A 16,383-nucleotide genomic window follows, 5' to 3' on the forward strand; every position below is an offset into this window, starting at 1 on the left:
TAAACGGTAGGTGGAAAAGAGTGAAAATCATTTCTTTCCGATAATGAGCTTGTTCCCGAATTGGCTAATGGGTATTTTTAAAGCCGTGCTAAATTAAAGGAATCCAACTATCTCACTAGTGTTTTGTAGCACACGGGTTCAGGGAGACTATGTGGGCTATCCAAAGGGGTTCTATACATAAATTGGACTTAATTGCTCTAAGAGACACTGGCGCTTTCTTTAATCAGAATGGAAATAAGGATAAGCTGAGGCCTTCACATATGTGGTACTTAAGGGAGCAAACTAATGGTGTGCCTTTGTGTAGCTGTTAGTGGGCAGAAGGAAAGGCAGGCTAAAATTGGGAGGTCTGCCAGCTTACATATTTTTCTCCTCCTTGCTTTTGCAGCTCCTAGTGCTCCCTTCTGATAGGCCTCCCTGCCTGTGCCGTAGAGCTCTCTACTGAGATGGATGATGGAGGTATTAACAAGGAACTGAAGCAGAAGTTAAACTTTTCCTACTGTGAAGAAGAGGGTGAGCATGAAGGGCAGGAGGAAGCACGAGAGAACAGCGAGGCCCAGAGCCAAACCCCAGACAAGTCTCAAGTTCAGGAGACAGAGGCAAAGTGCACCCCCCCCAGACCTTCCCTCAGTAGCATTCATGAAGTCGGTACATTTCAGGAAACAGACACGATGAGTCCCAATCAGGGTCTGAGGACTCCAGTGTCACACTCTCGCAAATGTCCTGAGACACCAGCCCAGCCAGATAGCAGGAGCAAGCTGCTGCATTGTGAGAGCCCCTCCACTCCCAAAGTAAGTAAGTTGTGGAGGAAAGGGGACCCAAGCCCCCAAGATCTGTGCTCCTTTGGTTCCGCTGGTGGGGAAGGAGGATGCGTTCGTTTATGTGTATCTGGCAGATTTGCCTCACAGGCTATGTATCTCAATTACATATTAATTGGTGAAAATGAAGACGAGTTCAAAGTTCCCAGAAAACAGAACTAAATGCCTTGCTAGCTCTTTTCTGAAAACCATTGATATCAGCAACTATTTGGTGTAGGCCACAAATAAATCTTGGTGGGGAAAAAATTCCTGGTTGAAGAATATTGGAACCAGAAGGAATATTTTTATTTATTTAAAAAAATTTTTTTTAATGTTTGTTTATTTTTGAGACAGAGACAGAATGCAAGTGGGTTGGGGCAGAGAGAGAGGGAGGCACAGAATCTGAAGCAGGCTCCAGGCTCTGAGCTGTCAGCACAGAGCACGACACGGGGCTTGAACTCACGAACCACAAGATCGTGACCTGAGCTGAAGTCGGTCGGACGCTCAACTGACTGAGCCATCGGAAGGAATATTTTTAAAAATGTTTATTTATTTTGAGAAAGAGAGGGTGGGGCGTTCGCACGTGAGTGTGTGAGCACGAAGGAGGGGCAGAGAGAGAATCCCAAGCATGAACTGGAAGTAATATTAAGATCTAGAGCCCTAGTGCATTCTGCAAATGAGAAGATCACCGTTTTAAGAGTTGAACTGGCTTTTGGCTCGGCCAATGGCAGAGGCAGGACTAGAAACCTGATCTTTTGGTCTCAGTCTACTACTGTTCTTTCCATTACGCCAACCGGCTCTCCTTTTATGTAATTATTTACTAATATTTCCTAATAAAAGAGTGTTCACATTCACTGTTGGAACACATTCACATATCTTTGCTGCTGCTCTTCCCAGAAGGAAATCCTCCCCTCTCCTCGGACCTGTGAGACACCGGCTCTTCTATGTGAGCAAAGAGGTAACTTGTTGATACTTCTCTATAAGCTGCGGAGGGCAAATAGGCAAAGGTCCCAGGTGGTCGGCTTCGTCCTTTATTCTTGCTGTGATTATTCTCCTGTTATATCTACACGTCATTAAAATCAGTGTTGGGGCAGGGTTAGCTCTGACAGACGAGTGCCATGGTGTGTGAGCCTCAGCACTGGTATTAACTCCGCTTTCTGCTGGCTCAGCTTGAGGTGCTTAAGGCCGTCAGAACAACATCCGCGCTGCTGTTTGTAGCACAGTTACTGTCAGCAGGTCTCTGCAGTTCCTACTGAGCGTGCACACCACGACCACCAGGGAGGACTAAGCTTCTTGACTGTATTGTGGACAAACGGCTTTCATACGCTTAGGTGTCCATTGTGGGTTTTTCAATGGTCCCAACACCAATAATCCTTTTACTTTTTCCAGAAGCCAGTGTGGGCAAGGGGTACAAGACAGTCTCTGCCCTCAAAGTGCTTACAATCAGCAGAAAGACTGGGTGATATAGACACTGTATGACAGGTGCTTCCAGAGTGGTTTTGACGTATGTAAATTAGGTGGAGAGTGGGCTGAAAGAACATGGCTCTGAGCAAGACCACACAGGAAAGGAAATGGGACACGGTGTGTATGTTTCATTTCATTCACTCACTTAAAATGGAGCACGTTGATATTGGACCTTCTGCTGGAAAACCTTATTCACTGCATCAAAAAGCGCCCAAAAAATGAATACAGATAAACAACTGAAACAATAAAGTTCGGATCAGGCATGCTGAGAAAGGATTGGGAATTGAGTCTCAAGATCAGGAATGCCCTTCCTGAGAGCAGTCTTCAAGGATGAGTTGGAATGAACTAGGTAAAGACGGAAACGAGAACTGAAAGCCAAGGGAAAAGCATCTACTGAGTTAAGAGGGAAAAGATCATGTCCCACCTAGAAATTGCATGTTGCTCAGTGACAGGGGCCTGTATGTGAGAGGGTGCAGGCCAGAGTAAGTAGCCAGGAGCTAGATCTACTTTAGAAAAAAATTTTTTTAGTGTTTATTTATTTTTGAAAGAGTGAGAGAGAGAGTGCAAGTGTGGGAGGGACTGAGAGAATCCGAAGCAGGCTCCAAGCTCTGAGCTGTCAGATGGAGCCTGATGTGGAGCTCGAACTCCCAAATCGTCAGATCATTACCTGAGCTGAAGTCAAGATGCTTAACTGACTGAGCCACCCAGAAACCCCCCAGATTTTATTTTGAAAACTTAGAGACAGTCATCAAATGGTTTTGATCAGAGGTCCTTTTGAAGAACTGACCATCAGGTGAAGGCTGGCATGTTGTGGGAGAGACCCTGAGGCACAGCAGTATTTACGACAGATCGGCTAACAAAGGAGAAAGGCCTGAATTAGGTCAGTGGTGGACAGTGAGAAAGTGAGAGATGCTTAGGATTTGGTAAGTGACTTTGATGTGGGATTGTCGAGCTCAATGGTCAAGAAAGAATTTGAGACCTTTTATGCTGCGAAAAGGTGTTTTTATTACAGCTTGGGGCCAGGACCTGTGGACAGAAAGAGCTGCATTGTGATTGTGAGGAGTGGCTGATTATATAGGGTTTTCCATCCTATGGAGGTGAAGGTGATGTTAGGGCTCCAGGAAAGGCCTATAGGAGTCAATAGGTTCCTGGAGATTTCTTATTGTGTTATTCTTGTAAATCATTAAGACAGTTACAAACTGTAGTGGAGTTTCATGTCCTACATGCCTGTGATCTTTATCAACTGCCCATTTGTTTTTCCCTTGCCTTTGTTCTTAGGCAGTTCCTAGTGCCTGAGGAATGTTATATATCCCACCTTAAGCGTGGAGAAGGTGGGAATTGCGGGGTGTCAGCTCGTGTTTTTCTGTCAGCTTGCTTTTTGTTTTCTCCTCATATCTTACCCTTAAGTCTTTAAGATTGTTGAGAGCAGAAGGTCTCTTTCTAGCTTCTTCCTGCTGAATAGGGGCATATAGATGTTCCTACCTATGGGCCAACACCGTTCAGTTGGGGAACGTACAGGGGAGTTACAAGGCAGAGGCAGCTGGGTCCGGTGTAGACAGCGAAGAAGTATCTCCATGGTTGGTAAAGAAGGTCATCGTTGTTTGAAGCGCAGTTTGGGATCTTGTACAGGTTCACAAGAGTAAGAAGGCATGTCAGTTTGTTCATTGGTTTTTCTGTGAAGGAGGTACAGGTTTTATTCTTGATATGAGCCCAGGAAGAGTATCCCTCTAATTTGACTACAGTGGGAGTATATAATATGACCCAATAAAGACCTTTCTATTTTTTAAAATAAGTTCATTTATTTATTTTGAGAGAGAGAGAGAGAGAGAGTGAGAACAAGCACATGTGTGCACGCATGGACAGGGGAAGGGCAGAGAGAGAGGGAGACAGAGAATCGCAATCAGGCTCTGCACTGTCAGCACAGAGCCTGACGCAAGGCTCACTCTCATAAACTGAGATCATGACCTGAGCTGAAATCAGGTGGACACTTAACCAAGTCTCCCGGGGGTGGGGGGTGGGGGGGCGGGGCCTGGATCTTTCCATTTTGGATATAAGGCCCTGCTGTATTAGACTCCCAATCTTTTTTTTTTTTTTTTTAACGTTTTATTTATTTTTGAGACAGAGAGAGACAGAGCATGAACGGGGGAGAGGCAGAGAGAGAGGGAGACACAGAATCGGAAGCAGGCTCCAGGCTCTGAGCCATCAGCCCAGAGCCCGACGCGGGGCTCGAACTCACGGACCGCGAGATCGTGACCTGAGCTGAAGTCGGACGCTTAACCGACTGAGCCACCCAGGCGCCCCTAGACTCCCAATCTTTTAAATAAATCACATCTCTGGGGCTTACATGAGATGGACTTCCAGTTACAGTTAAACCAGGTTTTAGGAGCATGTGATCAGTATATTCATTAAGTAACTTATGAATTAAACCAGCCTTGAGTGAATAATTTAATAAAGTATTAGAATCTTCACCCAATAACTGGTCCACTGTAAGGAATGGTCTTCTATACCATTCAAAGGGCTGAGTCCTAGAGGTTGTTTTGGTGCAGCCCTAATCCTGAGAAGTTCTACTCATAAAAGAATATCCCAGTTTCCCTGGGTCTCTAGACTAAGTTTAGCAAGGAGTTGTTTCAAAGTATGATGAGCTTTCTCCACCTTTCCAGAGGGTTGTAGATGCCAGGCTGAATGTAGAAAACATCTAATTTTTAAAGTTCATGCTATTTGTTTGGTTATTTATGTAGTAAAAGGACTATTGTCACTTTGGAGGGATTGTGGGAGGGCAAATCTAGGAATAATCTCTTGCAACAAAACTTTGGTGACTTTTGTGGCTCTTTCCGTTGGACATGGAAAGGCCTCGATCCACCCAGTGAAAATCTCAACAAACACTAGTAGGAACTTCTAGCCTTTGCAAGGAGGCATTTGTGTGACCTCAAGCTGCCAGTCCTCTCCTGGATATGTTCCATGCCTTTCTACTGATTTTGAAAGGGAGGGGGGTGTTGATGGTACCTTCCAGATTTACTTGCATACAAATAGTACAATATTGGCAGACTTATTTTATTGTAGCTGTTAAATTCACTCCATCAAATGTATTTTTAATTCAATGTTTTAAAGCATTTTTGCCCAAATAAGTAGCCTGGTATAAACCCTATATTACCTTCCATTGGTTATTTTTGGATATAAAGATTTTCCCCTCATTATTAACAAGTCAGTCCTGTGCATTTTTTTCAATATCCTCATTCCTGGGCTATATGAATTTCTTGGTCTGAATAGACTTTAGCTTGCCTTTTGTTCTCTCATCAACTTGATGGAGAGGTTGAGGGGAAAATGAGGGATCTAGGGTCCTGTGAGGCTTCTGTCTTGTTTGAGTAGATGATATCTTGAATCAAGATAGTTGATGCTAGAGGACATACAGGTCTGGAGAAAGCAGACATGTCCTGTAAATCATTGGATAAATGAGTCTTGAGTGCAGGAAAACACTAAATTGGAGATCTAAATTTGGATGTCATTAGCATTTTGGAAGTTGTTGAAGCCTTGGGTGCAGATAAGCTCAAGTAGCCTGGGTGCCAGAGTAAGAAGAGAAGTGGTCCAAGTTAGGAATTCTGGAAATGCCATGATTTGAGGGGCAGAAAAAGAACAGAGCTTGAAAGGGAAACTGGAAATGCTACTGAAGAATGCACACTTTGTGAGGAATATAGTTTGGATCAGAAGAGAGAGAGGGGACACTGATCAGCAGCGGTGTTATGCCAAAGACAAGAATGCACAGGAAAGGAGCATTTGCCTAGTTCAGGCTTGCCCAAGAGATAGGACTAGAAATCATGTGAAGTGACTTCAGGTCACCATAAAGACTTCCTAGCAGAACTACCTGGAAATAGAAGAGCATCCCAAGGAGGCTGTATGTCCCTGTGGCTAAATGCACTGAACACTAGTTGATGATCACTTGGTAGGAACACTGTAGGGGGGATTCAAGCATCAGGGGACTAACTGTACCAACTGGGCCTTTAAAGTCTTTCCAAGTCCTGAGACACTATGATGTTGTGTCTTGAAGGTGGGAGGTATTCCTCAATTTTTCTTCCCCTCTATCCTCTGTACCAGAGCTGTTACTTCTAGAATTAGCTATACTCCCTGGAACAGATTTATACTCTCAATCTGGACATCTTTCTCCAGAAACTTTCAATCTGCTCTACTTTTAGGCAGAACTTCCTTTCATACACCTTGTTCCAAACTAAGTTCTTTTGAATTTCCAAAAGAATTACTCATTATTCTATTATTCTGGCAATAAAAATCCATGTTAATATAATTCATATATTTCCCTGTGTCATAAGCAGAGCTCACAAAATCTATCGGCCTTCATATTTCCAGATTAGGAATTCTGATATTGTCTGCCTTGATGTGGATACTTCTCCTTCTTTTTGTCAGAAAATGTCTAGGCTCTTTTTGTTGTCCTTGAAGTGTGGTCACCAGGATGTGCATCATTTCAGGTGTGGATGCCCCACTGTTTCATATGTGATAGATACGTTTTACTTTCCATATAATCATCACTATCACAAAAAAGTGCTTCTCAGGGACCGATTTACTGTAATTCTATGTTCATTGCCTGAGTCACAGACAATTGAGAAATATTATATAGTACAGTTGTACTTTGAGCAAGTACTCAGTCCTATAATACACTTACAGGAAAATTGTGAGTTTATCATTGATAGCTTTGTCTGACAATAGCCCCAGGATTGTTCATCCTATAAACTCTAAGACCTGTAAAACCCTTGTAAAAACTTGACGCCAGCAAGGCCTTTTTCTTCATATAAAAAAAAAAATGGTTAGGTTACTGGGTGTACTCTGTATTTTCCTTCATTTCTGCTTTTGTCATTTTGGATTTCTAATTTCAGTATTCATTCTTTGTATCCTTACATTCTTGAATTATATTTTTATAGCGTGAATCATGTTATAGTCTAGCTTCTGCTTCTACTCTGAAAGCCATGGACAGAGAATGTCAAATAGTGGCATTCTTTTAGAAAGAGCCCCACAGTAAATGATTACGAGGTTATATCATGGCCCTGTGTCTACTGTTATGCCCATAACACAACTATTCCTCTGGCCCCTGACTTAGGTCATAATGGCATTCTGCTGTCTCCTCAGAATTGGCCTGTCACCTCTGTCCTTTTGTTTAGTTCTGGTAAGTTTGTAGGCCTGATGTTCTCTTACTGTATCCCACTTGGAGTGGGAAGTACACCACATTTTCCTACTTACTGGTATGTTGGTTATTAGCCACTACAAAGCTCAGATGATTATTTCTCAATTTCTTTACCCCATTTTATGGAAATTTTCTCCTTTGGTGTTGTATTATAAGTGGAACTGGAAGCTTCTTCCGTGATTAGTCTATGAAATCCTTCCTGTACAAAGTGAATACGTCTGCAAGACTGATGGGCTGTTGACTAACAGACTGTGCATTCCTTAAGAGATGGAATTCACCTATGTATGCCTCAGCATCTAGCCCAGTATCTACTAATTAGGAGGCACCAAACAAATGTTTGGATGAATGATTGAGGGGGAGTTAAAGCATACCTTGAGAACATAAGGACCAGGTCTTTTAGAGTCCTTTTTGTTTGTCTAAGCTTCAGCCTATCATCTTTAAAAAGTTAGTGGTAGAAGTAGAGTTGGTATTTTTCTGGTCATCAGAATTGCCCAGGGGAAGGCAGTGGAGCTTAACAAAAGTACAGACTCCTGTGTTGATTCCTTGAGTTGGAATATCTAGAGGAAGACCAGGAATCTTTATTTTTCATAACAGGACCAGTTACAATGCAGCTAGTTTGCACTGAACCAGATAACCTCTGATTCCTTTTCAGCAATAACATTCTTTGGTTCAAATATTAACTAGCTGATAATGGATTTTTTTTTTTTTTTTTTTTTACTAAACTCCTTCTGTCTTCCCCTTTTGTCATCCTCATTCAGTGTCTGCTGAGCCAGTCAGTGATTTCTTCAACAGAGAAGCTCCCCTCCCGAGGCTCTAGGCACTTGAGGCTCACACCTATTCCCCTTGTGGATGAGATGACCTCATCGGCTCTGGTCAATATTAATCCCTTTACGCCAGAGTCCTATAGAAAACAATTCCTTCAATCCAATGGCAAGAGGAAAGCCCGAAGAGATCTGTAAGTGTACTGTTGCCTCTAACTTTTGAGAACTGATCTTACTATGGTCAAGTAGAAGGAAGAGTGTAAAAGTAAGATTAGGAACAAGAACTCTATTTGAATGCAGTTCACACATCCCCTCCTTCCTAAATGTTAATGTGGGTTTGTGACCTGCTTTTGGCACAGAGATTCCAGCATATCCCCATTCTGAAGTGTACTGTGAGGGCCCTTCTCTATAAAAGAATAGGGCAGAGTAAGCCATAGACCGCTGACTGCCATTAGCAAGTTGAATGAGCTACAGAATTGCATTTAGGAGGTCTCCTCTGGTTAACAGAAGGCTAGCCCCGGGGAAGGTGTAGCTCACCCTTCAAGGTGTAGCTCACCCTTTACTACTGCTTCAAGTCTAGCTTGTGTGACTCAGGGCTATAGAGCAAGGATTTGAACTTTTCCACAGGTGATGGCAGAGCGGCTACTGAGAAAAAAGATAGTGTTGCGTTTGGAGGTGCTAAGAATGGAAAGCCAAATTGCATGCTCCACAAAGCCGCTGAATGGTAGAAATTGTCCAGATGAGGATTGTGCAGATTACTCAGGGACATTTCTTGACCATGTCTCTTCAAGGCTTCCTTTTTACAGAATGGAAGTCAGTCATTTGTGTTCATATGTACTCAGCTAAATAAATGCACAGCTAACCATGTGAAGTCCGCAGAGCATTTAATGTTAGGTTGAGATATTTCTTTTGGAATCAGTGACTCTGTATTAACCAGCTTTGTGGCCAGAATAGGTTGTCTCCGTACTATCTCCTGGATCTTAAGTAAATGGGACTTTAGCACAAGTACACAGGCCCACTTTTGTTACCCAGAATTGGTTTTAGCTCTTGAGGATTCTTTAGAAACCTTCAGAGTTAATGGACTCACCTCTCACTGCAGCTAGCCAGAAAACACCATTAATTTGAATTTCCTGCAATCCTGCAATGAAAGTGGGGATACTCGAGTAACATCTCTCAGTGCTTCTGCGAAAGTACTTTTCTCCCTTCCTTATTGTGGTGTTGTTATTTTATGAAGTATTAGAATGTAATATTAAACTTAAGTCACAAACGTCCAGCATCAGTTTGTTTCCATGAGTGTTATGTCCTCCTCCATTTGCCATTTCTACCCTGTACTTCTGCAGAAGAAAAATCTGGAGCTGGCTGAGGTAGTAATTGAAATCTTGCTTAGAGATCCTGAATGCAAGTGCTCAGGCCAAAGAGACGGTCTGTCAGAGACTTCAGCTGATTTGCAAAGTCACTGAAAATCTCTTAGCCAGTGTGAGAGCTTATTCTGCTACACCGATGGTCTGCCTGTGAACCTAGTGCAAGGCCAGGTTCAGGGGAGGTGGGTGTTGGAGGGGAAGTGAGGCAGGGAAGAGTGCTTAGTGTCACATGTTCTGTGCACTCTCCCCTCCACTCTTCAGCACTGCTCTGTTTGCCTAGAACCCCACTCCTGCCCCTTAGCTGATGCCTACTCATTCTTGGAAACTTAGCTTGGAAACTCATTCTCTTTTGGGAAAGACTTTTACTCGTGACCTCATGATTTGGTTGCTGTCTATAGTATCACTTGATATCTTGTTCTTATTCTTTCCTAGTGTCTTATGTTGAAATTTTCTATTTATCCCTATCCCCAAATAAAAACTGAAGGGGAAAAGGAATGGTCTTATTCACTCTTAGAGCCCCAGAACCTAGTATAGTATCAAGCTCTATACTGCTAATCCTACATTGATATCATTTCTTTTTGTTATTCTTTTTTTAAGTGGAGAAGCTGGTCCAGGGGAAAGCGATGTAGAACCAGGGCTGCCTGCCAAGGTGAGCACAGTTCTCTGTTCCAGCTGTCATGACTCGGTCACTTCGTCCTATCACCTCTCTCTCTCTCTCTTTCCCCTCCCCCCCCCCACCCCTAACTTCATAGATTTACAAATGTGCCTTCCAACTGAATTTATCTGGACTCTTCATCAGGGTCTACATTCTTTGCTTAGTTCTTACTTTATCAGACAAGTGTCTGACCTGCATATTGCTGAATCATTACCTTGGAGTGTTTTTAAATTAATGGCTACTGCTTCTATCTTTGATTTCGGGAAAAATTCTATATTCATGGAGGTACAGAAGTGAAGGGAAAATTCAAGATATTTAAGGCCCCCCAAAATGGAAAAACAGGACAGAGAAAAATGGCATAAAGCTGGAAGTTTAAATGTAAAATTTTAGCTCTTAAATGTGTCCGTACCTATTGATTTTTAAATAGTGTTCACAACTTTTGATGTAGCATCCCTCATTTTATAACCTAGCCTAAGAAAATAATACTATAAATGTTATCAGCAGAGATGTGTACTGCAGCCTTAACTGTAATAGACAAAAAAAAAAAAAAAAAACAAAACCCAAAAAGCAAAAAACCACACCCTCCTAAATGTCTAATAAAAAAAATGGCCAAATAAATTATATTTTAAAGTGGAATTTTAAATTGCCATTAAGATGTTTATAATATGAAAACGTGCCTATGTTCAATATTCAGTATACAAGAGGGGGAGGGCTTGAGGTTGGGGACTGATGTGGATGGTAAGCTGGCTTATTTGGTGTCTGAGATGGGGCTGGGAAGGTATAGTGGGTGAGCAATTGGTAGAAGGCCTTGAAGCCTCTGACCAGAAGTTTGGCTTCCTTGCGGGAGATAATTAGGTGTGTCTGATTCTATGGTATCATTTTGCAAAAACGATTACTGTTTTTAAAAAAATTTTTTTAATGCTTATTCATTTTTGAGAGACAGAGATAGAACATGAGTGGGGGAGGAGCAGAGAGAGAGGGAGACACAGAACCCGAAGCAGGCTCCAGGCTTCTGAGCTGTCAGCACAGAGCCTGATGTGGGGCTCGAACCTATGGACTGTGAGATCATGACCTGAGCTGAAGTCGGACGCTCAACCAACTGGGCCACCCAGGCGCCCCAACGATTACTATTTTTGATTACAAAATGTGTTACCATTTGAAGAGATGGAGAGAGGGCTGGTAGCTGTAGAAACTCCAGGTATGGAGAAAAGAGAACTTGAGATTGGCCAAAGGCAATGAAAATTCTAGATCTTGCTAATGGAGACTGATTGGCATTGTTTGTTGAAATGAAGAGGTAGTAGGAGTCAAGATGGTTTAAACTCAAAGCTAGATGAAAAAATTCTTGCTAATGGGGACATTGAAAAATGAGGACTTCATGGAGATAAATCAGTTCGGATTGAGATTCATATAAATTTGTGGAGATTTTCTGTCATCTTAGCTAGCATTTACTGAGAATTTACTGTGTGCTTGGCCTTGAACTAAGTTACACACACAGGCACACATGCACACATCTTCTCATGTGATACTTAAAAGAACCCGGAAGAGTAGTTGCTATCATCCTCACTTTACTTTAGATGAGAAACCTAATAAAGGAGTTCAGTGATGTGTCTAGGGTTACTTACTAGCTGGGCAATGGGGGATAGTGCTAGTGAGCCAGGAAGCTGAGATCCTAAGCTATACCTGAGCTATACCTGAGCTTATAAACTGAGGTAATCGATCTGATAATTTTGTTCTCCAGACTAAGATTTTTGAGGAGGCAAATTGAACACAAATTAAGTTTACTCAACTTGAGACGAAAGTATTAGCAGCCAGAGTGTGAGACAAGTAGACAGGAGTCAGAGGGTGGTGTCCTTCCCCCCTGCTACCCCTTAACATGTTCCACCCAGATCCCAGCCATTCTCTCAGCTGAGGACAGTAGCTCTTCTGTGAGCAGGTGTGTCCCCTCTAAAAACAGAATGAGAAGAAGAATATTCCAGACAACAGAAATAACCTAGAAAAAGACCTAACCTATTAAAGGATGCCAGTACATCACTCACAGGTGGAATTTAAGATACAAAACAGATGAACATAAGGGAAGGGAAGCAAAAATAATATAAAAACAGGGAGGGGGACAAAATATAAGAGACTCTTAAATACAGAGAGCAAACTGAGGGTTGCTATAGTGGTTGTAGGTGAAGAGATGGGCTAAATGGGCAAGGGGCATTAAGGAGGACACTTGATGGGGTGAGCTGGGTGTTATACATAGGGGATGAATCACTGGAATCTACTCCTGAAATCATTATTGTACTATATGCTGACTAACTTGGATGTAAATTAAAAAATAAAATAAAAATTTAAAAACCCCCAAAGAAATTTAAAAAACATTAAACAATGCAAGTACAGAGTTGTATAGATGGTTATAAAGAGTACAAAGAAGGTAGTCGGCAATTGGGAGGTTCTTGCTACTATGAGTACTGACACAGAGAGGTACTTGGGTGGCTCAGTCAGTTGAGCATCCGACTTCAGCTCAGGTCATGATCTCACAGTTTGTGAGTTCGAACCCTGTGATGCAGGCTCTGTGCTGACTGCTTGCTCAGAGCCTGGAGCCTGCTTCAGATTCTATGTCTCCTCCTCTCTCTGTCCCTCCCGTGCTTGAGCTCTGCCTCTCAAAAATAAATAAATTAAAAAAAAACACACAGACAAAATCCAATAGATTTGCTTTGAAAGTCTTTTTGAAAACTTAGAGAAATTTAGGAATATGCCTTAAATTTATTGCTCATAATATGTTAGAATTATTTTAATTTTTTAATAAAATATTTCAGAGATGTGTTCTACGAGAAACCAACATGGCTTCCCGCTACGAGAAAGAATTCTTGGAGGTAGAAAAAATTGGAGTTGGTGAATTTGGTACAGTCTACAAGTGTATTAAGAGGCTGGATGGATGTGTTTATGCAATAAAACGTTCCATGAAACCTTTTGCAGGATCATCAAATGAGTAAGTACCTTTGAAATGTACTAGAAGTATAAACTTGGATTTGGAAAGTTGTTTCTTGTTAAAACATTTCATTTTGTTTGTTTGTTTGTTTATTTATAGACAGAGACAGCATGAATTGGGGACGGGATGAGAGGGGGTAGAGAGAGAATCCCAAGCAGGCTCCAGGCTGCCAGCACAGAGCCTCATGAGATCATGACCTGAGCTGAAACCAAGAATTGAACACTTAACTGACTGAGCCATCCAGGCGCCCCAAAACATTTTTAAATAATGGCACTGATGTCATTAAAAACATACCCATTGCTACCCCCTCCATTGTATGTGGTCTCACATTTATAACTTTTCTGAATTTTCCAAGTCAGAGATAAGTTATTTCCTAAAATGTACCATGATAATTTGGGAACAATCGTGTTGCATTTTTTCATGGTTCTTGAGGCTTTTACTACTGGTCTTAACTGCTTTTTCTTTAATGAATAGATTTAGGGATTTTCTTCCTGTTTCATTCATTAGAAATATTGCCAAGTAGGAAGTTAATGTTAACTCATTGGTTATCTCCACTTTGTATTAACAATGAATTCATTACTAAATTCATTATGACTATTGAAATCAATGTTTTGAAGACTACAAGTGAGAAATTAAGAAAAATTTAAACTTCATTCTCAGAACTAATTGTTCAAAAGTTCTTCCTTTTACAAGGAAAACAAATATTTCCAGATTCAGCCAATGTATTTTGTGAACTGTGGGGATGTAATGCTTAATTTGCTGAACCTGAAATTATGGGCCTTAGAATTCTTCATTTTTATACTGAAATTCATCTAGTACCACATGCTACTTTTTTGTGTTGTATTTCCTATTCCATAATGAATCATGAATATTGGCAGTCCCCAAGACTGTCCCTATGACTATATCATATTGGCTGAGTGCAATATTATGACTTTCTAGCCTTCACAGAGAAGACAGAGGACCCATCACAATATCCTTCATCAAGTCTATGGTGGGCCTCTTGTTAAGCCCATCAATATATTTTTTTAAATTGTGACACAGTGAAATTAAGACTCAAAGCATGTCTGCCATTGATATAATAGCAACCCAAGACTCCTCTTTACATACGCCATGTTCAATGAAAACAAACAAACAAACAAACAAACACCATGGATTTTGGCACCAGGATGACCAAGGTTCTGGTCTTAGGTCTACTATCACCAGCTTGATTTTGGGCTAGTCACTGAGCTTTCTAAAGCCTTCATCCTTGCCACTATATCTTACTGAGTAGTTATGACAATTAAATGAGGTAAAATAGTAAGCAAGCAATGAGCACTCAACATTCTGCCACTGTTAATAATGCCTCATATCATGGAGCACTTGGGTGGCTCATCAGTTAAGCGTCTGACTTTGGCTCTGGTCATGATCTCATAGTCTGTGGGTTCAAGCCCCATGTTGGGCTCTGTGTTGACAGTGCAGAACCTGGATGGAGACTGCTTCCAATTCTGTGTCTCCTTCTCTCTCTTCCCCTTCCCTGCTTGCTTTCTCTCTCTCTTTCTCAAAAAGAAATAAACATTGAAAAAAAAATAATGCCTCATATCTTGTCTTTGAGAGACATTTGTGTGTATATTGATTCATTTTTCTTGATGCTTGTCTGTCTGTTAGGAGTTTGGCTTTGCATGAAGTTTACGCTCATGCAGTGCTTGGGCATCACCCCCATGTGGTACGTTACTACTCCGCATGGGCAGAAGATGACCACATGATCATTCAGAATGAATACTGCAACGGTAAGTATGTGGACTATCAGTGGTGGAGAGGGAGATGAACTTTTAGTCCCCAGGAAGAAAATCTTTGCCTCCCCCTTGTAGTTTATGCCACGTGTAGCAGAGTCCTACCTAAAAGGTCTGTACTACAGTTTTGCTTGGAAGCAGAGAGCAGGAGACACGAAGTTGCATTGAAAAGGAATTTCAGGTTTATACTATTTCATATTTTTTTCAGAGGTGATGTGTGGCTGACACCCAGAAACTACTAATCCCCTCACACTTTACTCAATACTTAGAAACCTTTACCCCAGTGGTTTGAATGGTAAATCCTCCTCCTCTTACCATTTGCTAGATATTCTTAGAGAAGCAAGTCATACTCTGTACCATTTTTGGGGAGCGGGTGGTAAACTTACACAGCCAACTTTTGATTAATTTTCAAGCGGATTCCTGAATTTGAGGATTGTTGTTACCTTTGAGGCTTAGTGTTCTCACCAGAGGAAGGGCATGGGGTGAGTGCTGGGAATGAAATGCAGTGACTTCAGATTATTCTCGCAGGTCTTTCAGGACCATACATACACAAATAACTGGTCAAACTTTTTTTCTGGGCTACTTACATCGCAAAACGTAGTCCTTTGGCCTAACGTATTTCTACTCTGTGATTAAGGGGGTGACCTAGCGGTATCTTTACATATTATTATTCTCAGATATTTTTCATCAAAACGTTCAGTGGTAAAATAGGAAAATGCTCCCAAATTAAATAGAAGCTTGCCATCCTTTTACGAGTGGTGATCTATATTCTGGCCATGGCAATTGGATAATGGCACTCCTCTCAAACCTGCTCCCCTCCCCCACAACATGTACACCTACGCTGAAGTTTCTCTAATAGCACAGTCTTTGAGTAATTTTAGTAGCCACCAGATAGCCCTGAGTATGTAAGCATAGCCTGACTTTTGAGGACAGTTGACAAAGCTTTATCATTATATCTACAAGTAGGTTAAGTAAACAATATTATGAAACACTAGAAACACAGAAAATGGCACACATATGATGCAAATTAATGGCGTTTCTCTTACTGTTTCCTTAGAGCCTGATTTCCTTGTAGTCTTAACTGTGAACTTTTTTTTTCTCTAAAAAGGGAAAAATCCCTTTTTCTAATAGTCTCTTCAGGATAAAAAATGGACCCTTTCCTTGTGATTGAGATGTTGAGACTTTTCTTCCTAATTCCTCCTTACTGTAACCTGAGATTCCCTATTCTTGCCCCTCCCATCCCCCAAGATTGGTTTTATTTTCATGACTTTCAACTACTAACAAAGATAATGGCAAGTCATAAAAATTAACCAAGAAAGCCAAACAAAACAAATTTAACCTGATTTAGGGCATTATAAAGATTTCAAATGTTCGAAAAAGAATAAGGTGGAGTGATGGTTCTTGTTACAAGTCCTCTTCT

General features: G+C 41.4%; 1 protein-coding gene across 1 annotated transcript in view; it reads left to right on the forward strand.

Annotated features, from left to right (window-relative positions):
- The first annotated feature begins 443 nt into the window (after positions 1-443).
- WEE2 (WEE2 oocyte meiosis inhibiting kinase) overlaps positions 444-16,383 on the forward strand; it is a 28,859-nt gene continuing 12,919 nt past the window's right edge. The window contains exons 1-5 of the mRNA XM_042927353.1: positions 444-788; positions 8,202-8,398; positions 10,163-10,214; positions 13,022-13,194; positions 14,839-14,960. Of these exons, the coding sequence (XP_042783287.1) occupies positions 444-788; positions 8,202-8,398; positions 10,163-10,214; positions 13,022-13,194; positions 14,839-14,960 (889 nt within the window). The remainder of the gene's footprint in view (positions 789-8,201; positions 8,399-10,162; positions 10,215-13,021; positions 13,195-14,838; positions 14,961-16,383) is intronic.

This window comes from Panthera leo, chromosome A2 (assembly GCF_018350215.1).
Source record: "Panthera leo isolate Ple1 chromosome A2, P.leo_Ple1_pat1.1, whole genome shotgun sequence".
Lineage (NCBI taxonomy): Eukaryota > Metazoa > Chordata > Mammalia > Carnivora > Felidae > Panthera > Panthera leo.